Here is a 22963-nt window from a genome sequence, read left to right as displayed (position 1 = left end):
CATTGAACCACTTCTCCTTTAACTCCACTCAATTCCTCCAAATTAAAGGTGTTGCTATGGGAACCCGCATAGGTCCTAGCTATGCCTGCCTTTTTGTGGGATATGTGGAACATTCCTTTGTTCCAGTCCTACTCGGGTCCCCTCCTTCACCTCTTTTTCCTGTATATTGATGACTGTATCAATACCATTTCCTGCTCTCGCCCTGAACTGGAAAATGTCACCAACTTTGCTTCCAAATCCACCCTTCCCTCACCTTCACATGGTCCATCTCCGATTCTTCCCTTCCCTTCCTCGACTTCTCTGTCTCCAATTCTGGGGATAGGTTATCGACCAGTATTCACTATAAGCCCACTAACTCCCACAGCTACCTGGATACACTTCCTCCCACTCCATTCCTGAAAGGACTCTATTCCATTCTCCCAGTTTCTGTCTCCGTCGCATCTGTTCCGACATTGCCACCTTACATACCGGTGCATCCGATCTGTATTCCTTATTCCTCAACGAAGGATTCCCCTCTGCCATGGTTGACAGGGCCCTCGACCGTGTTCATTCCATTTCTGCACTTCTGCTCCCACCCTGTCCCCTCCCAGAACCATGACAGGACAGGATTCCCCTTGTCCTCACCATCCAGCCTCCACGTTCAACGGATCATCCTCCGTCACCTCCAGCCTGATTCCAGACAACTCATATTTATATAAGCACCATTAATGTAATAAAATGTCAAAAGGCGCAACACAGGAGTGTTATCAAATAAAAAAACAAAATTTGACACCGAACCATTTAAGGAGATGTTAGGGCCAATGAACAAAAGCTTGGTCGAGACATCGATTTGAAGGAGCGTGTTAAAGGAGGAAAGGGAAATAGAGAGGCGGAGAGATTTAGGGAGGGAATTCCAGAGCTTATGACCATGGCAGCATTTAAAATTGGGGATGTGCAAAAGTTCAGGATAGACGGAGCGCAGAGGTCTCGTGGGCTGGAGGAGATTACAGAGATAAGAAGGCGCGAAGCCATGGAAGGATTTGCAAACAAGGATGAGAATTTTGAAATCGAGGCGTTGCTTAATTGGGAGCCAATGTTGGTCAGCGAGTACAGGGGTGATGGGTGATCGGGACTTGGTGCGAGTTAGCACACGGGTGGCATGGGCGTCAGAGTTTTGGATGACCTCAAGTTTATGGAGGGTTGAACAAGGGTTGTTTTTTTTGAGGAGAGGGGTAATGACGGCAGATTTAAAGGAAATGGGGACAATACCGGAGGAGAGAGAAACGTTAACATATCCGCTAACATGGGAGCCAGGAAGGAAAGTTGGGTGGTCGGCGATCTAGTAGGAATAGGGCGGAGAGAGCAGGAGGTCGCTCCCATTGGCAAGATGAGCTTTGAAAGGGCAAGAGGGGAGATAGGAGAGAAATTAGAGAAATATGCAAATTTTGGGTTATGGCTGGAGTAAAATGAGGAAGTGAGGCTCGGTGGGCCGGGGGGAGGATGGAATTGAAAGCAGAAGCAGTTGATTGATGTTGTCGATCTTTTTAACAAAGAAGGCCTTGAGCTCCTCACATTTATTGTTGGAGGTGAGGGAGGAGGAGGCCCGGGAGGGTGGTTTGAGGAGATGGTTAGTGGTGGAGAAGAGAAGCCAGTGTTACTTTTGCCGCCTGGATAGTGGGTGGTTTTAGTGATGGAGAGCAGGACCCGGTGGTGCTTTATATGAACTAGCCAAATCTGGTGATGGATGATTAGACCAGTTGTCCGCCAAAGATGTTCAAGTCTGCGTCCCCTGGACTTAAGGGAGTGGAGATGAGGGGTATACTGGGGGAACGACTAGGGTGAGAGAGTGTAATGGTTTTCGTGGGGATAAGGGCATCAAAGGTGGTGGAGAGGGTGTGATTTAGTAAGTCAGTAGCTGCAGAGATGTCAGGAAGAATTGTAGGCCAAAGGCTAGGTAGTTGGGAATTAGAAAGTGCAGTGGTAAGGTACTTAGGGAGTTTTTTTCCAGGGGCCGATACGGAAAAGAAGTGCGTTTAGGAGGGTGAAGGGAAATATAGGTAGAGAGTGATATAAGGAAATGGTTGTGAGAATGCATACTGAACATGGATATTAAATGTATACAGACATTAAAGTCGAGAAGTTGAGAACATGGGAATTATATATGAACAGTATAAGCTAACAGAATTCATGGAGGAATAGCCATGACATCTCAGACTCGAGACTGCAAAATGTTATAACACTAACACAGTTTGAAACAAAACCCACAGCTTGCAAAAAAACCTCAAGGTTGTACTAACTCACATTGCTAACCTGAAACATTAACAGTACGGGAATAATGGGCCTTTGTGTAAAATCAGACCATTCTTAGATCAGCTTATGAGTGGACAAAGGGAAAGAGGGATCAAAGAGGATAGGCTGAACTAGGATGTCACTCTAATTGTATCTTGTTATCTTTTACCGAAAATGTATAACCGTCGTCCCTTTACAATGTAACGTCACTTTTGTCCGTAGGAAGTGAGTGCGATCTATCAGAGTGCATTCCTTCTGTCTGATAAAGTCCTCGATCGAGATTTGCTTTGAAATAAAAGCTTGCTTTGTTTAAGGCAGAAACGGTATTCAACTCAGTAATTTTGCTGAACCAGATTGAGGGAAAAGAATCAACTTTTATCAGTTGGAGATTGCCTTCTCGGTGATGGTTACGGAGTGGATAGCGAGGCCAGGTGAGATGATAAGAGCGAAGGGGTGGCAGTGTATATGGGTGGGGGAGTTGACATGAAGGGAGAGATTAAGGGAGGAAAGGAGGGCAGTGAACTCAGGAGAGGGAGCAAGAAGAGTTGAAGTGGAGATTGAAATCACCGAGGATGAGAAGTCGCTCGGTGCAGAGGCAGAAGGGGGAAGACAGAGAAGATATCTCATTGAGAAAATTGATGGGGTATCTGAGTGGAGGGGGGAAGCCCAGCCACGATAACCTCCGGACAACATTCAACCATTGAAATCAACGTGGCATCAGGTCTCCACAACAACGGAGTTGAATTCTGCAGCTGACACCCACGCTATGCTCACAGACCAGCCACACACAAGGTGGCATCGATAAGTATCGGTCAGATCCTCCATTCAGTCCTAATCAATCAGTAGTAGGGAATCAGCGATGAACCAAGTCATTTTATCGGAGAACTGACAAAACTGGACCATTCCCCACTGCAGCCATTTTAGAACAAAAATAAAACCACCATCTTCCCCTCCCCTCTCAGCATTCTGAAGGGACCATTCCCTCTGCGACACCCTGCCCTACTCCTCTATCACCCCCAGCAGCCCCTCTCCTTCCCACAGTACCTTCATATGCAAGCGCAGGAGATGCATCACCTGCCCTTTTACCTCCTCCCTTCCTACTGTCCAGGGCCCCAAATACCCCTTCCAGGTGAAACAGCGATTTACTTGTACTTCTTGCAATTTAGTATACTGTATTCACTGCTCACGGTGCAGTCTCCTCTACATTGGGGAGACCAAAGGCAGATTGGGTGACCACTTTGCTGAACACCTTCGTTCAGTCCGTAAGTGTGACCCCGAGCTTCCGGTCGCCTGTCACTCCACTCCACTCCCACTCTGACCTCTCCGTCCTCGGTCTCCTACACTGTTCCAATGAAGCTCAAAGAACAACACCTCATCCTTCTATGAGGCACTTTACAGCCTTCTGGACTCAACGTTGAGCTCAACAATTTCAGATCATAATTTCTGCCCCCATTTTTACAGACGGCAGCTGTTGCTATTTACCCAGCTATTTACAATATACATTAATGATTTAGATGAAGGAATTGAGTGTAATATCTCCAAGTTTGCAGATGACACTAAGCTGGGTGGCAGTGCGAGCTGCGAGGAGGATGCTAGGAGGCTGCAGGGGGACTTGGACAGGTTAGGTGAATGGGCAAATGCATGGCACATGCAGTATAATGTGGATAAGTGTGAGGTTATCCACTTTGGTGGCAAAACCAGGAAGGCAGATTATTATCTGAATGGTGACAGTAGTAAAAGGGGAGGTGCAACGAGACCTGGGTGTCATGATGCATCAGTCATTGAAGATTGGCATGCAGGTACAGCAGGCAGTAAAGAAAGCTAATGGCATGCTGGCCTTCATAGCGAGAGGATTTGAGTATAGGAGCAGGGCGGTCTTACTGCAGTTGTATAGGGGCCACATCTTGAGTATTGTGTGCAATTTTGGTCTCCTAATCTGAGGAAGGATATTCTTGCTATAGAGGGTGTGCAGCGAAGGTTCACCAGACTGATTCCTGGGATGGCCGGACTGACATATGAAGAAAGACTGGATCAACTAGGCTTATATTCACTGGAATTTAGAAGAATGAGAGGGGATCTCATAGAAACATATAAAATTCTGACGGGATTGGACAGGTTAGATGCAGGAAGAATGTTCCCGATGTTGGGGAAGTCCAGAACCAGGGGTCACAGTCTAAGGATAAGGGGTAAGCCATTTAGGACTGAGATGAGGAGAAACTTCTTCACTCAGAGAATTGTGAACCTGTGAAATTCTCTACCACAGAAAGTTGTTGAGGCCAGTTTATTAGCTATATTCAAAAGGGAGTTAGATTTCGCCCTTACGAATAAAGGGATCAAGGGGAATGGAGAGAAAGCAGGAATGGGGTACTGAAGTTGCATGATCAGCCATGATCATATTGAATGGTGGTGCAGGTTCGAAGGGCCGAATGGCCTACTCTTGCACCTACTTTCTAAGGGCTAGACTTTCCACTAGGTGGCTAAGGCCCCAAAAAATGGGCCATGTTCCAGCGATGTGGGACATCTCGGCCTTGCTGATCGCATTCTTTTTTTTGCGATTTTCCACTCGGCCTTATCCCACTGATGTCAAATGGATGATGTGATTTTTTTGGCGATCTCATGATCGCCCACTAAAAACGGAAGTCAAAGAAGAAAAAAAAGCTTCCCTAGCAACGTTATTCTGCGCATGTGTGGGATTTTTTTTGTGGTTGATTTTCTTTGCCGCGTTTTGGGAGGTCAGGGGTCATTACACATGCTCAGAAGCACAGGGAGGGTCAGAGAGAGAGAGAGAGGAAGGAGGCTTTTGTGTTTGGTGACAGTGAATCGTAAATTTGAATCTAAAAATAACTAATCTGAAAGATCTTTGGCTTATTTTTTTGAATTGCAAATAATTATAATTATATTTGTGGTAACCATATTTTAATCTTGAAATATTACAAATATAACAAAAATCAAAATGGAGGGAGAAAGTGAGAGGAGAAGGACTAAACCCTTTAGCTAGGAGGCCAACGAGGCCCCCGTCAATATTGTCAGTGCAAGGTGGGAGGACTTGACACGGGGTTGGCATGGAAACCTCAACCTGTGCATATAGGAGAATATGGGCTGAGATTGCCGATGTGGTCACATCGGCATCCAACGAAGTGCGCACACCAGGCCAGTGTCGTAAAAGATGGAACAGCCTGCTGGCAGCAGCCAGAGTAAGTTGAATTTTATATTTAAAATCATCCATATATATTTAAATGATGTATGGAAATTTTAATTAGAATCTTCAATGTCATTTTGTTTTAGTATAAATTAATTAAATTATGAATTAATTTATGCACCCTAACACTAAGTTGAATCTTATATTATGAAATATTATTCATATGCAATGCAATGCTAATTTTTAATCGAACATTTAAATATGTCAGTCTTAAATGTTTATTACCAAGTCCATTTGCTTATGTCCTGCAATGTTATCTTATCATTTGCAGAAGAAGATATCTATCAACCGAATCACTCAGAGCAAAGTAGGATGGGCAGCAGCTCTGCTACAGGTCATATTCTCATCGAATACGAGGAGCTTGCGGTCGCCTTGGTGGGGCCTGAAAGCCGTTCGGTCACGACCCATGGTGTGGCCGAACCCACCCTTGAGTCTCGTGAGTAATGGGAACTGTGCACTGTGCAATGTGTCAAACATTACTAAATACAGACTAAAAATATCTTAGTTACGCATGTAATGTTATGCAATTGGAATGCAATATGATACATAATTTTGATGTACTCTTGATTTACGAATGAGGCCATGTTAACCCTGGTGAACCCTTGTGCATATAGGGTATTGAAAAGCATTGTAATGTTTTGGGTTATTGAAATATTGATATGTATTGATATGTATTGTTGTAAGTTGTTTAGAAATTTAATTCGTCTTTCTAAGGTCAAGTGTCCACAGAGACAGTGGAGTCATCTGCTACTCCAGAGCCTTCAAATACCTCGCAGGAAGAAGAGGAGGAAGAGGAGGAACTGCTGACACATGTTGAGCAAGAGGAGGAGGAGGAGGAGGAGGAGGAGGAGGAGGAGGAGGAAGACGACAAAATTGTTTTTCTGTGGGGGGGGGGGGGAAACAACCTGCGGCCATCTCCATTGAGATGGATGATGCACCGGGACCAAGCAGTGTGCAGGTGGTGAGGCCAAGGCGCGTAACGTTGCAAACGCCGACCCCACAGAGGTCTGGTCAGCGGGGTGAGCAATCACCTACCATGGAGGGCCAGACGGAGAGCTTGATATCCCTGTGCAGGGAGACGGTCGCGATCGGTCGGGACCTTATCCAGGGTTTCACGGGTTTCTCCGCAAACTGGAGCCAGTTCTTCGCGAACTGGAACAAGTTTCCAGCAACCTGGAGCAAGTTCTGCATAAACTTCTCCAACTGGTCTTCTGTGCAAGCACAGACAGCACGGGAGATGTTGGAGGCCATTCGGCAGTAGACCGCTGCAACCAATTCCCTTTGGCATGTGTTGCTGGCTGCACACGCGCTGCACCCCAAGGTGTTGTGTCAGCTCGCAGCGAGACCCCAAGCATGCAAGCGAGTACGGTGGACACAGTTCCTCCTGACTCAGAAGTGGAGCCTCAGGCTTCTGCTTCCACTCCATCACCTCCACCACGGCAGGAAGTCTTACCATCCCACACTGCACAATGCACTCATGTCGGTCTGCGTAGACCCAAAACGGGCGGGTAGGGTAAGAACACGGGGTGGGACTGGACCTGGAGGGAAACATGGCAGCAGGTAGGGAGGGGGGAGTGTTTTTCAATGTTCAACTGTTTTTTCTTATTTTGTTAATTGTTAACGTTTTGGGGATTTTTGGGAAGGGTGGGTTGGTGTCGGGGTGGGGGGTGGGGGCGGGGGGAGGGTGGTGGGGGGTTGGAGGGAGGGTGTTATTCAATAGTTTATTAAAAATTCTTTTTCTATCTTTGTTAATAAAAAAAATGTTTAATTCAACAAATTTTGTGCCTTCTCTCTTAGTTACGTTAGTTAGCAAATGTACAGTTGTTCATCCTTATTTGTTTATTCTTTTATTATACCAATACTTTATTTAAACTTAAACTTTACTTAAACTAATTCAGATGATAGGCCAGTGCAGGAAAGACAACAAGGAAACCCCACGCAAATGAAACTTTTGATTAACCCTAACTGTAATTGAACATTTGAATATCCACAATGATAGTTCATGCAAAGCGTTCATTAATGAGCTGCTGACACAACAGCTTAGTGGCCGTGTAACTGCCCCTGGCGACTGGTCTTCGGGAGGGGTGTGGTGGTACCGGTGCTAGATCGCCAGGCTGATTGAGCTCCTCTGTGTCCTCGCCCCCGTCCTCTTCCGCCTCTTCATCCTCTTCATCCTCGCCGGCTGGTTCTTCTGTCTCCCCTCCTTCTGGAGGTGGACCTGCAGCCCGATCTGGCATTACTTGTCCTCTCCTTATAGCTAGGTTATGCAGCATGCAACACACCACAATAAACTCTGCAATCTGGTCAGGGTGCTACTGTAGGCTGCCTCCAGAATGATCCAGGCATCTGAAGCGCTGCTTTAGGACTCCAACTGTCTTTTCAACGATGTTGCGAGTCGCTATGTGACTTTCATTATACCGTTTCTGTGCTTCAATGACGGGATTACGCAGAGGGGTCATCAACCAACTTGCAAGGCCATACCCTTTATCCCCCAGCATCCAACCGTGATCTTCTGGCTGATTGACAAACAGGTCAGGGATAGCACTTTCACGTAGGATGTGCACATCATGGATACTGCCAGGAAGTGTAGCATTCACTGTCATAATTGTTTAATTGTGGTCGACAAGCTGCACATTTAGTGAGTGGTACCCCTTTGTGTTACGAAACACCTCCGCGTTCTTTAAGGGTGCTTTCAGGGCAATGTGCATGCAGTCTATTGCTCCCTGCACCTTGGGGAACTGTGATATCCTGTAGAAACCCAAAGCCCTCTCGGTCTGTGCCTCCCTGGTCATTGGGAAGCTTATGAAGTCCATCCTGCGAGCGTAAAGAGCTTCAGTCACCTGTCGAATGCAGCAGTGTGTAGCATGCTGAGAGATATGGCAGATGTCGTCAGCTGAAGCCTGAAAAGATCCCGATGCGTAGAAGGCTAGGGCAGCAGTAACCTTCACCTCAACGGACATTGTGGTTCTGATGGTGCTGGAAGGCTGCAGATCACCCTTAACGAGTTGACATATCTCATCGATGACCTCCTTCCAGAATCGCAGCCTCCTAAGACAAACACTTTCAGACAAATTCAGGTAAGATTGCTTTTCCAAGTACCTTCGTTGGCTGTACGGTCTCCTCCTCTGTCTTCGTCTCCATCTATACATTATTCTGCCACCTCTTTGATTGATCCTTTCAGTAACCAGTGTGTGAGCAGTTGCAATTAAAGGCAGGGCAAGCATAGGCCCCATATCACTATCGATAATTACTTTCACCAATTTTAATAATCTCTCTACTCTATACTCTCTAATCACTGCACTCTGCACTCTCGGTACTTTCTACGCTGCATACCAGTCAGTTTGATAGGCCCCAACAATATCAGTAAATAACTTCACTATGTAAAAGCTATTTACAAAATAATTTCAATATATAAAAGCTATTTACCAAAAATAACTTGATAATACCTATTTATATTCCCTGTCCCAATATTCTGTGTACAATTATCTTTAAATTAACTCTCTAAATAACTCACAACTCCACCCTTCTTCTGAAGTTCAAAATGGCGTCCGTAGTGCCCATTTCCTTCTCTTAGGCCCTGAAAAGCAACTATTTCTCAGCACTCTTTTGGGTCTTGCATCGGCCCAGCGAAGTGCATGCTAGGTGTCGAACCTTGGGATGGGCCTTGTGTGGGCGATCATCTCGGCAATCAAAGTGGAAACTTAGGCACCTGTTTTTCCGGCGATGTTTTGGGCCTAGTTTCCACTTTTTGCTCAAAATGGGTGATAGATGGGCCATGGATGGGCGATGTGAAGTGGAAAGTCTAACCTTATGTTTCTATTACTCTGCCATTCCCATTTGCACCTCCTCTGGACCCATCTTTTCTTTTTTTACATGTCCCATTGCCATTCCCTTGCGCCTTGCACCATCATCCCTTTTGTCATTTAATCTCTCCTGCCTTCCATCCTATCACAGACCTTCCCTGTTCTTTCTTCCCCTCCCCACTTTCCCTGCCTCTGCACTTGCTTAAAAACCTGTTACATCTCTAACGTTTTCCAGTTCTGACGAAGGGTCATCGACCTGAAACATTCACTCTGTTTCTCTCTCCACAAAATCTCAGCCTGACCTGCTGAGATTGCCAGCATTTTCTGTTTTTATTCCAGATTCCAGCATCCGCAGTATTTTGCTTTTGAATCTGTGTTAGGTGTTGGCTGAAGGATAAATATTGGCCGGGACACCGGGGAGAACCTTCCCTGCGCATCTTCCAATAGTGCTGTGTTATCGTTTATGTCCGCATCTCATCCGAAAGATGGCACCTCCGACAGTGCAGCACTCCCTCAGCACTGCTCTGGAGTGTCGGCCTAGATTGTGAGGTCAAGTGTCTGGAGTGGGCCTTGAACACACAACCATCTGGCACTCAGAGGTGAGAGTGAGACGAACAGTTCCAAAGCTGACAGCATGAGATGTAATGCAGTAGCAAAATTCTGAGCACAGTTCTGATCAGCGGCTTTCCAGAACTAAAGCACTCTATTGTACAAACTTGCCCTGTCAAAATAAATTGGACCAGGACCCGTTGATATCACACATATTCAGTAGTGTTGGAGCTCTGCTCTTTTATTTTATGACAATCCAGCAGCTTTCGTGGTCATTTTTCGGGTGCTGGCCTACAAATTATCGGATTTGTTGAATTCAATTTCATCACTTGTCATAGTGGGGTTTTAAACATAGAAACATAGAAACATCGTAAAATAGGTGCAGGAGTAGGCCATTCGGCCCTTCGAGCCTGCACCGCCATTCAATAAGATCATGGCTGATCATTCCTTCAATACCCCTTTCCTGCTTTCTCTCCATACCCCTTGATCCCCTTAACCGCAAGAGCCATAACGAACTCCCTCTTGAATATATCCAGTGAACTGGCATCAACAACTCTCTGCGGCAGGGAATTCCACAGGTTAACAACTCTCTGAGTGAAGAAGATTCTCCTCATCTCAATTCTAAATGGTCTACCCCTTATCCTAAGACGATGTCCCCTGCTTCTGGACTTCCCCAACATCGGGAACATTCTTCCCGCATCTAACCTGTCCAGTCCCGTCAGAACTTTATATGTTTCTATGAGATCCCCTCTCATCCTTCTAAACTCCAGTGAATAAAGGCCCAGTTGATCCAGTCTCTCCTCATATGACAGCCCAGCCATCCATGGAATCAGTCTGATGAACCTTCGCTGCACTCCCTCAAGAGCAAGAACGACCTTCCTCAGACTAGGAGACCAAAACTGAACACAATATTCCAAGTGAGGCCTCACTAAGGCCCTGTACAACTGCAGTAAGACCTCCCTGCTTCTATATTCAAATCCCCTAGCTATGAAGACCAACATCCCATTTGCCTTCTTTACTGCCTGCTGTACCTGCATGCCCACTTTCAATGACTGATAAACCATGACACCCAGGTCTCGTTGCACCTCCCCTTTTCCTTGTCTGCCACAATTCAGATAATATTCTGCCTTCGTGTTTTTGCCCCCAAAATGGATAACCGCACATTTATCCACATTATATTGCATCTGCCATGCATTTGCCCACTCACCTAACCTGGCCAAGTCACCCTGCAGCCTCTTAGCATCCTCCTCACAGCTCACACCGCCACCCAGTTTAGTGTCATCTGCAAACTTGGAGATATTACACTCTATTGCTTCATCTAAATCATCAATGTATATTGTCAAGAGCGGGGTCCCAGCACTGAGCCCTGCGGCACTCCACTAGTCACTGCCTGCCATCCCGACTCTCTGCTTCCTGTCTGCCAACCAGTTCCCTATCCACGTCAGTATATTACCCCCAATACCATGTGCTTTGATTTTGCACAACAATCTCTTGTGCGGGACCTTGTCAAAAGACTTCTGAAAGTCCAAATACACCACATCCACTGGTTCTCCCTTGTCCACTCTGCTAGTTACATCCTCAAAAAATTCCAAAAGATTCGTCAAGCATGATTTCCCTTTCATAAATCCATGCTGACTTGGTCCGATTATGTCACCGCTTTCCAAATGTGCTGTTATTTCGTCCTTCATGCTCGATTCCAACATTTGCCCCACTACTGATGTCAAGCTAACCGGTCTATAATTACCGGTTTTCTCTCTCCCTCCTTTTTTAAAAAGTGGTGTTTCATTAGCTACCCTCCAGTCCATGGGAACTGATCCAGAATCGATAGACTGTTGGAAAATGATCACCAATGCATCCACTATTTCCAGGGCCCTTGAGCACTCTGGGATGCAGACTATCAGGCCCCGGGGATTTATCGGCCTTCAATCCCATCAATTTCCCGAACACAATTTCCCGCCTAATGAGGATATCCTTCAGTTCCTCCTTCTCACTACACCCACTGTCCCCTATTACCTTCGGAAGGTTATTTGTATCTTCCTTCGTGAAGACAGAACCGAAGTATTGGTTCAATTGGTCTACCATTTCTTTGTTCCCTATTATAATTTCACCTGAATCAGACTGCAAAGGACCTATGTTTGTCTTTACTAAACTGTTTCTCTTCAGATATTTATAGAAGCTTTTGCAGTCAGTTTTTATATTGTCTGCAAGCTTCTTCTCGTACTCTATTTTCCCCCTCTTAATTAAACCCTTAGTCCTCTTCTGTTGAATTCTAAATTTCTCCCAGTTCTCAGGTTTGTTGCTTTTTCTAGCCAATTTATATGCCTCTTCCTTGGCTTTAACACTATCCTTAATTTCCTTTGTTAGCCACGGTTGAGCCACCTTCCCAGATTTATTTTTACTCCAGATAGGGATGTACATTTGCTGAAGTTCACCCATGTGATCTTTAAATGTTTGCCATTGCTTATCCACCGTCAACCCTTTTAGTATCGTTTGCCAGTCTATTCTAGCCAATTCATGCCTCATACCGTCGAAGTTACCTTTCCTTAAGTTCAGGACCCGAGTTTCCGAATTAACTTTCTCACTCTCCATCTTAATAAGGAATTGTACCATATTATGGTCACTTTTCCCCAAGGGGCCTCGCACAACAAGATTGCTAATTAGTCCTTTCTCATTACAGAATACCCAGTCTAGGATGGCCAGCTCCCTGGTTGGAACCTCGACATATTGGTCTAGAAAACCATCCCTAATACACTCCAGGAAATCCTCCTCCACCGCATTGCTACCAGTTAGGTTAGCCCAATCAATGTGTAGATTAAAGTCGGCCATGATTACTGCTGTACCTTTATTGCACACATCCCTTATTTCTTGTTTGATGCTGTCCCCAACCTCACTACTACTATTTAGTGGTCTATACACAACACCCACTCGCGTTTTCTGCCCTTTGGAATTCCGCAGCTCCACCCATACCGATTCCACATCATCCACGCTAATGTCCTTCCTTACAATTGCATTGATTTCATCTTTAACCAGCAACGCCACCCCACCTCCTTTTCCTTTCTGTCTATCCTTCCTAAATGCTGAATACCCTTGGATGTTGAGTTCCCAGCCTTGGTACCCATGGAGCCATGTCTCCGTGATGTCAATCACATCGTATCCGTTAACTGCTATCTGTGCAGTTAATTCATCCACCTTATTCCGAATACTCCTCGCATTGAGGCACAGAGCCTTTGGGCTTGTTTTTTTAACACACTTTGCCCCTTTAGAATTTTGCTGTAATGTGGCTCTTTTTGTTTTTTGCCTTCGGTTTCTCTGCCCTCCACTTTTACTATTCTCCTTTCTATATTTTGCTTCTGCCTCCTTTTTATTTCCCTCTGTCTCCTTGCATAGGTTCCCATCCCCCTGCCATATTAGTTTAACTCCTCCCCAATAGCACTAGCAAACACTCGCCCTCGGATATTGGTTCCGGTCCTGCCCAGATGCAGACCGTCCGGTTTGTATTGGTCCCACCTCCCGCAGAACCGGTTCCAATGTCCCAGGAATTTGAATCCCTCCCTGCTGCACCATTCCTCAAGCCACGTATTCATCTGAGCTAACCTGCGATTTCTACTCTGACTAGCACGTGGCACTGGTAGCAATCCTGAGATTACTACGTTTGAAGTCCTACTTTTTAATTTAGCTCCTAACTCCCTAAATTCGCCTCGTAGGACCTCATCCCGTTTTTTACCTATGTCATTGGTACCTATATGCATCACGACAAATGGCTGTTCACCCTCCCTTTTCAGAATGTCCTGCACCCGCTCTGAGACATCCTTAACCCTTGCACCAGGGAGGCAACACACCATCCTGGAGTCTCGGTTGCGGCTGCAGAAATGCCTATCTATTCCCCTTACAATTGAATCCCCTATCACTATCGCTCTCCCACTCTTTTTCCTGCCCTCCTGTGCAGCAGAGCCAGCCATGGTGCCATGAACTTGGCTGCTGCTGCTCCCTCCTGATGAGTCATCCCCCTCAACAGTACTCAAAGCGGTGTATCTGTTTTTCAGGGGATGACCGCAGGGGATCCCTGCACTACCTTCCTTGCACTGCTCTTCCTGTTGGTCTTCCATTCCCTAGCTGGCTATGGACCCTTCACCTGCGGTAAGACCAACTCACTAAACGTGCTATTCACGTCATTCTCAGAATCGTGCATGCTCCAGAGTGAATCCCCCCACAGCTCCAGTTCCGCAACGCGGTTCGTCAGGAGCTGGAGGCGGATACACTTCCCGCTCACGTAGTCGTCAGGGACACCGGAGGCATCCCTGATTTCCCACATAGTACAGGACATAGTACATAAAGAAATGTGGGTGTCGCTGGTAAGGACCAGCATTTATTGCCCATCTCTAGTTGCCCTGAGAAGGTGGTGATGGGCTGCCTTCTTACAGTCCGTGTGGTGACGGTGTCCCGCAATGCTGTTAAGAACATAAGAAATACGGGCAGGAGTAGGCCATACAGCTCCTCGAGCCTGCTCCGCCATTCAATAAGATCATGGCTGATCATCCACCTCAACTCCACTTTCCCGCCCGATCTCCATATCCCTTGATTCCCCTGGACTCCAAAAATCTATCTCTCTCAGCCTTGAATCTATTCAGAGACTCAGCATCCACAGCCCTCTGGGGCAGAGAATTCCAAAGGCTCACAACCCTCTGAGTGAAGAAATTCCTCCTCATCTCTGTCTTAAATGGCCGATCCCCTATCCTGAGACTGTGCCCCCTAGTTCTGGACTCTCCAGCCAGGGGGAAACAACCTCCCAGCATCTACCCTGTCAATCTCCTTCAGAATCTTATATGTTTTAATGAGATCACCTCTCATTCTTCTAAACTCCAGAGAGAATAGGACCTGGCGAGGCCTCGCAAATGCCGGTTTTCGGGGCGCAATGCGCATGCGCCGAAATCCAGCTTTTCTCATCTGTCAAGATTTCTCCAGACAGATCCTCTGCATCCATGGGAGAAGGACATCTGCGCGGGAGAGATTGGGCTATTTGTCCAACTCAAGCCCAGCAAATGTCATTCAAACTTTTACTCCTGGTAAAAGCAGGCGCATATCTTACTTTTAGCAGCGTAACAGTTTTAAAACATATAAAAATTACATTTAAATACTCAATTTTATATTAAAAACTCTGTCCATTATGGTAAATTTATTTTTAACACTATTAAAACAGTAAAAAAAATTCCAAAAATATTTTTTTCTGAAACATTTAATTTCAATTAATGTTAAATATGTGAGGTGTTTTATTTATTTATTATGCTGTGTTTCAGTGTTTTCGGGGTTATTCTCATTGATAGTAATGGGAACTCGTACAAATGGAGTTCCCATTTTTATCAATGAGAATACTGCGTCGTGATTGGTGGTCCAGGCCCACGTGACTCCAGCTTGTACGTACGTATCTGAAAGGCATCCCCCCCGTGCACTGCGCAGTGAATCTAGGCCTCCGACCAGGATCCCACGTCTCTCCGGGACCACCAGGTACTTTCATAGATTTTTTGGGGGTCGATGGTGTTCATACGAAGGAAGCCTCCGACGGCAATTTCCCCTCCAATCTCTCATCATTGAGCAGCCCTCTCATCCCAGAAATCAATCTAGTGAACCTCCGTTGTACCGCCACCAAGGCAAGTATATCCTTCCTTAGATAAGGAGTCCAAAACTGTGCACAGTACTCCAGGTGTGGTCTCACCAAGGCCCTGTACAGTTGTAGCAAGATTTCCTCACTCTTATACTCCAGGAGTTCCAGGATTCTGACTCACATTTGAACTCACGACCTCTGGCTTGCTGATCCAGTATCATAGCTGCTAGGGGTTGCCCAGTTTTCGAGGAGCAAAAGGTGCAGCCAAGGAGACAAGGCTGAAGGAGATCATCGAAATAAGGTGGGGCACGACCTCAAGGCAATTACATGTCAGGACACGAATCTTGAAAGTGATTTGTTGGGGAACAGGGAGCCAAGAGAGCCAGGCAGAGGACAAGAACATATTGCAGCAGCATTTTAAGCAGCTTTTAGATTTCTAACATTCAGGATTATGTAGCGATCAGATAAATTCAATTCCTTTCAACCACCCTGGAAACTACACAGTGTGTAACAGTGTAACAGTGTGGTACGCCATTTAGACAGTGAGTATTTAGGAACTATTTTAACACTGCATTACACCCAGATATGTATACAATGTATAACAATTTTTAATATGCTGTTTTGTGAAATGGAAATGGGTCAGAAAACAAAACTCCATAGAGTATAGGCCCATCTCTCATCATAAGACAGCCCTCTCATCCCAGGAATCAATCCAGCGAACCTTCATTGTACCGCCTCCAAAGCAAGTATATCTTTCCTTAGATAAGGAGACCAAAACTGTGCACAGTACTCCAGGGGTGGTCTCACCAAGGCCCTGTACAATTGTAGCAAGACTTCCATACTCTTATACTCCAACCCCCTTGCAATAAAGGCCAACATGCCATGTGCCTTCCTTATTGCTTGCTGTACCTGCATGCTAGCTTTCTGCGTTTCTTGCACAAGGACACCCAAATCTCTCTCAACACCGTTTAAATGTTTCTCACCATTTAAAATAGATTCTGTTTTTCTATTCTTCCTACCAAAGTGAATAACCTCACATTTCCCCACATTATACTCCATCTGCCACCTTGCTGCCCACTCACTTAGTCTATCTATATCCCTTTGCAGTCACTTTGTGTTCTCCTCACAGCTTACTGTCCCACCTAGCTTTGTATCATCAGCAAACGTAGATACATTACACTCGGTCCCTTCATCTAGGTCATGAATATAGATTGTAAATAGCTGAGGCCCCAGCACTGATCCTTGCGGAACCCCACTAGTTACAGCCTGCCAACCTGAAAAAGACCCATTTATCCCTACTCTCTGTTTTCTGTCCGTTAACCAATCCTCTATCCATGCTAATTACATTACCTCCAATCCCATGAGCCCTTATCTTGGGTAATAACCTTTTATGTGGCACCTTATCAAATACCTTTTGGAAATCCAAATATACTACATCCACTGGTTCCCCTTTATCTAGCCTGCTAGTTACATCCTCAAAAAATGAATACATTTTTCAAACACAATTTCCCTTTCATAAAATCATGTTGACTGCCGAATCATGTTATGATTATCTAAGTGCCCTGTTACCACTTCCTTAACAATGGATTCCAGCATTTTCCCGATGACTGATGTCAGGCTAACTGGCCTGTAGTTCCCTGTTTGCTCTCTCTGTCCTTTCTTGAATAGCGGGGTTACATTTGCTACCTTCCAATCCGCTGAGACTGTTCTCGAGTCGAGGGAATTTTGGAAAATCAAAACCAGTGCATCCACTATGTCTGCAGCCACCTCTTTTAGATGGAATACGCTTTGGGACATCCTGTGAGTGTGTAACGCGCTATAGAAATACAAGTTCTTTCTTTTTTACGGAGCTTTGCAATGCACAAAAACCTTAGGGTGATATTGTATTGTCGCTGCAGCATAAAAGAAGCCTGCGGACAAGCAGTACCGCATGGGTATTATCACACTAGTCTGCTGATCATAACCATCGCCTAAGATACTGTGACATACAGTTTCAACTTTCATTTTTTCCAAAAGTTTCCCAACAAAAGAAATAAGAGCAGGAGTAGGCCATTTGGCCCCTTGAGCCTGCTGGACTCGAGACTCGATTGAAGAGTTAGCAATTTTGAAACACATTACCTTGTGTTGATCCAGTGGCTGGGACTCCAGGAGTGACGTGAGGTACACATCGTATTCAGCCTGAGGAGTGCAGATTCAGAGAGGCAAACCGGAAAATGTAAAAATAGAAAAAATATACAGCACATTACGGAGATTAAACTGTAGTAACAACCAACTGTGAAAACCAACAATATAGTTCCTACAAGAGAGCCTGAAAAAGGGGAGGGAAGAGGCATGAGAGGGAAAGAAATGGGAAAGTGGAAGGAGAGAGGTGGGACGGGAGAAAGATGGGAAGAGGGAAAGGCGGGAGTGAGAGGGAGAATGGGGAGGGGAAAAAGTGGGAGGGGGAAAGGTGGGAGGGGGTCAGGTTGGAGGGGGGAGGGGGACAGGTTGGAGTGGGAGGGGACAGGTTGGAGGGGGGAGGAGGACAGGTTGGAGGGGGGAGGGGGGCAGGTTGGAGGGGAGAGGGGGACAGGTTGGAGGGGGAGGGAGACAAGTTGGAGGGTGGAGGGGGTCAGGTTGGAGGGTGGAGGGACAGGTTGGAGGGGGGAGGGGTCAGGTTGGAGGGTGGAGGGGGACAGGTTGGAGGGGGAGGGACAGGTTGGAGGGGGAGGGACAGGTTGGAGGGGGGAGGGATCAGGTTGGAGGGGGGAGGGGGGAGGGGGACAGATTGGAGGGGGAGGGGGAGGGTGGGTCAAAGATATATGAGGAGGAGAAAGGTGCAGGATGTGCAGGAAAGTTGAGGGGTGAAGATTGGAGAGAGGGCAGCAGAGGAAGGGGATGCTCTCACTTCACCCTCTCCTAAGGAGGGAGGCCTCACCCTCAATCCCCCTCCTCCCCTTTCTTCCTATCTGTTTCCCTCCGAGAGGCTTTGATTGCTGTCAAAATTCATCTTTTTGTGAAAAAAACAAATGAGAATGCAGAAAGAAATCCATGCCTCTCTCTCCCTTTATCTGTGTCTATCTCTCTTGTCACTTTCTCTCGATCTCTGCCTCACGGTTAGCACTGACCATTTCAAAAAATACAGGTGATAATTCATTAGTTTCAAAATTAAACTCGACTTTTTTTTTATAATTGAAGCAACTTTAAATAAAGAAAACTTTCTTTTTATTCCCCTCCCCAGTGGTGGTGAGTTTTTTTGGAAATTGAAGTAATATTAAGTGAAGCCACACATTCTCTCTTTCAGCTTGATACATTTTCTAAAATTTCTGACACAAAAGCATGAGTCACAGAACATTATCATTTTTCTCTCTCCAACACACACTGCCTCAGTTTTAACTCAATATTGATTTTACCTCAATAAAGCTTTTGAAACTGCCCCCTTCTTTTTCAAAATTATTTGAAGAAAAACTCCTGAGCAGGAAGTACTAAAAGTAAAATATTCCATTAGTATAGCCGACTGAATGGCACTGATGCATCCTGGAAAGTTAGGTACTGCAAGATTCAGTGTTGGGACCCCAGCTATTTACAATATATATTAATGATTTAGACAAAGGAATTGAATGTAATATCTCCAAGTTTGCAGATGACACTAAGCTGGGTAGCGCTGTGAGCTGTGAGGAGGATGCTAAGAGGCTGCAGGGTGACTTGGACAGGTTAGGTGAATGAGCAAATGCATGGCAGATGCAGTATAATGTGGATAAATGTGAGGTTATCCAGTTTGATGGCAAAAACAAGGCGGCAGAATATTATCTGAATGGTGACAGATTAGGAAAAGGGGAGGTACGAGACCTGGATGTCATGGTACATCAGTCATTGAAAGATGGCATGCAGGTACAGCAGGCGGTTAAGAAAGCAAATGGTATGTTGGCCTTCATAGTGAGAGGATTTGAATGGTGGTGCAGGCTCGAAGGGCCGAATGGCCTGCCTCTGCATCTATTTTCTATGTTTCTATGTACACTGTACATGGTCAGACTGTATAATCCAAAATCAACCAATTCCAGGACATTTGAGGGGTGAAATAGCCCTCCACACCAAACGGGGCAGATCATTCGAATTAGATGATTATTCTCCGCCCGAATCCTTGGGATGTAGAATAGAGGGATTTTGGCCTCTTAAACTTTTTCAAATTGTCGGGGCGGTTTAACGGGTGGCTGCGGGGCAGAAGTGCGTCGGGAGCAGGGCTGAAGGCGGGCGGTGTCATCAGCGCCACGCTGACACAAATGGCAATGTCCCTCCCCTTCAGTTAAAGGGGAGGGCTGCTGCGAGCTCTGCAGCCACTTTAGTGGTGCTCACTGGGCCACCAGGGAGGGTTTCGGCCAGGCCAGCAATCCGGCACCCAAGAAGGGGTGCCGGGTTGCCTGTTGGCGGACCGGCCGAACCCATGGCCGCCATTGTCGAGCCGACTTCAGAGTTGGTTGGCAATTAAAATAAAATGGCGGCCGCAGCAACCCGCCCTCCCCTTTAAGGGCAGACGCACCACCCGGCCACTGGCAGCTTCTCACCAGGAAAAGTTGTCGGGGGCTCCGAGTGGCGGCGGTTCTGCTCCTGCGGGGCAAATTCCCTCGCCGAACAGAAAGGGATTGCCGCTAGGCGGTAAGATGTTGGCGCGTGCCCGACGGGGCGGGCAAGCGGGCGGGATGGAAACCCATTTCCGTCACCCCCGGCCCGGGAGCTATTTTGGATGGGTCAGCCCATCGACCTGCCCCCGGTCGGAAAGGCCTTACTGCCCCATTACCTCTTCTAAGAGGCAGTCATGGGCCTTAAACAGGGGGGCAATTTCAGCACCTTGAACTTTCAGTTACTGAGAAATGAAATACCAATTTTTTTTTAAATCAGAAAACATTTTTAGCTGTTTGAGTGAACCTGGTGCCAAATTACATAATCAATGTGATGCGTTTACATAGAAAAAAATATTATAAATGTGGACACAGGAAATGATGATGGGAAAAAGTTGATCGAAAAAGTGTGACACAAACGTAACAATGGAAAGTTGTCACACAGACAGGAAGATTGTGCAAACGGAAAATTTTTAAATCAGATTTATATAATCTTTTACAGTAAGTTTAAGAGTGAAACAATTAGTTATATAGGATGGAGTCTTCCCTTGTTGGAGTTGCAAGTCCAGCCCAGGTGGACAGGAGAAAGCACTTCTGTTGTCTGTCTAGGGATTCGGACACATGAAGGAGAACTGTTTGAACACAAGTCTCAAAACTCATAAGCTTAAAACAACTTGGTCTCCATTTGGAATAGTCATTTATTCTGTATTTTATAGTCTCTTGAACACTCTTAGTTCAACTTAACTTTATTTGGGAGATCTCAGACAGCCATATGGAGCTTAAGATGGCGTTCCTTCACAGAACCCTCTCTCTCAATACAGCTCCCTACACCTCCGAGCTGGAGGGCACTATAAATTATCTTGTTACACATTCGTCGACGTATTTACTGAGGCGTATGAAAGCATGGGTCTTACGCTAAAACTCCGTAAGACAAAGGTCCTCCACCAGCCTGTCCTCGCTGCACAGCACTGCCTCCCCAGTCATCAAGATCCACGGCGCGGTCCTCCTGGACAACTTGGACCATTTCCCATACCTCGGGAGCCTCTTATCAACAAAAGCAGACATTGATGAGGAGATTCAACACCGCCTTCAGCTCACCAGCGCAGCCTTCGGTCGCCTGAGGAAAAGAGTGTTCGAAGACCAAGCCCTCATTGAAACAGAGAAAATGGTTGCAAGAGTCGGCCATTCGGCCCTTCGAGCCTGCACCACCATTCAATATCATGGCTGATCATTCACCTCAGTATCCCTTTCCTGCTTTTTCTCCATACCCCTTGATTCCCTTAGCCGTAAGGGCCATATCTAACTCCCTCTTGAATATATCCAGTGAACTGGCATCAACAACTCTCTGTGGCAGGGAATTCCACAGGTTAACAACTCTCTATGAAGAAGTTTCTCCTCATCTCAGTCCTAACTGGCCTACCCCTTATCCTAAGACTGTGACCCCTGGTTCTGGACTTCCCCAACATCGGGAACATTCTTCCCGCATCTAACCTGTCCAGTCCTGTCAGAATCTTATACGTTTCTATGAGATCCCCTCTCATCCATCTAAACTCCAATGTATAAAGGCCCAGTTGATCCAGTCTCTCCTGATACGTCAGTCCTGCCATCCCGGGAATCAGTCTGGTGAACCTTCGCTGCACTCCCTCAATAGCAAGAACGTCCTTCCTCAGATTAGGAGACCAAAACTGAACACAATATTCCAGGTGAGGCCTCACCAAGGCCCTGTACAACTGCAGTAAGACCTCCCTGCTATTATACTCAAGTCCCCTAGCTATGAAGACCAACATACCATTTGCCTTCTTCACCGCCTGATGTACCTGTATGCCAACTTTCAATGACTGATGAACCATGACATCCAGGTCTCATTGCATCTCCCCTTTTTCTAATCTGCCGCCATTCAGATAATATTCTGTCTCGTGTTTTTGCCCCCAAAGTGGATAACCTCATATTTATCTACATTATACTGCATCTGCCATACATTTGCCCACTCACCTAACCTGTCCAAGTCACCCTGCAGCCTCCTAGCGTCCCCCTCACAGCTCACACCGCCACCCAATTTAGTGTCATCTGCAAACTTGGAGATATTACACTCAATTCCTTCATCCAAATCATTGATGTATATTGTAAAGAGCTGGGATCCCAGCACTGAGCCCTGCAACACTCCACTAGTCACTGCCCGCCATTCTGAAAACGACCCGTTCATCCCGACTTTCTGCTTCCTGTCTGCCAACCAGTTCCCTATCCACGTCAGTATATTATCCCCAATACCATGTGCTTTGATTTTGCACACCAATCTCTTGTGTGGGACCTTGTCAAAAGCCTTTTGAAAGTCCAAATACACCACATCCACTGGTTCTCCCTTGTCCACTCTACTAGTTACATCCTCAAAAAACTCCAGAAGATTTGTCAAGCATGATTTCCCCTTCATAAATCCATGCTGACTTGGACCGATCCTGTCACTGCTTTCCAAATGCGCTGCTATTTCATCCTTAATAATTGATTCCAACATTTTCCCCAATAACCGGTCAGACTAACCAGTCTATAATTACCCGCTTTCTCTCTCCCTCCCTTTTTAAAAAGTGCTGTTAAATTAGCTACACTCCAGTCCATAGGAACTGATCCAGAGTCGATAGACTGTTGGAAAATGATCACCAATGCATCCACTATTTCTAGGGCCATTTCCTTAAATATTCTGGGAGGCAGACTATCAGGCCCCGGGGATATATTCGCCTGCTATCACATCAATTTCCCTAACACAATTTCCCACCGAACAAGGATATCCTTCAGTTCCTCCTTCTTACTAGACCCTCGGTCCACTAGTACTTCCGGAAGGTTATTTGTATCATCCTTCGTGAAGACAGAAGCGAAGTATTTGTTCAATTGGTCTGCCATTTCTTTGTTCCCCATTTATAAATTCACCTGAATCCGACTGCAAGGGACCTACGTTTGT

The 22963-nt window shown here is 46.0% G+C and overlaps 1 protein-coding gene across 4 annotated transcripts in view; it reads right to left on the bottom strand.

The window, feature by feature from the left end:
* LOC139273332 (uncharacterized protein C6orf118-like) overlaps positions 1 to 22963 on the bottom strand; it is a 110390-nt gene that overhangs the window by 43805 nt on the left and 43622 nt on the right. For all 4 annotated transcript variants that reach the window (XM_070890141.1, XM_070890144.1, XM_070890142.1 and 1 more), the window contains one exon: positions 17537 to 17596. In XM_070890141.1, coding sequence (XP_070746242.1) covers positions 17537 to 17596 — 60 coding nt within the window. The remainder of the gene's footprint in view (positions 1 to 17536; positions 17597 to 22963) is intronic.

The sequence above is a fragment of the Pristiophorus japonicus genome, chromosome 9 (genome assembly GCF_044704955.1).
Source record: "Pristiophorus japonicus isolate sPriJap1 chromosome 9, sPriJap1.hap1, whole genome shotgun sequence".
Taxonomy (NCBI): Eukaryota; Metazoa; Chordata; class Chondrichthyes; family Pristiophoridae; genus Pristiophorus; species Pristiophorus japonicus.
The sequence above is the reverse complement of the archived record's forward strand: the minus strand, read 5'-3'. Positions and strand labels throughout refer to the sequence as shown.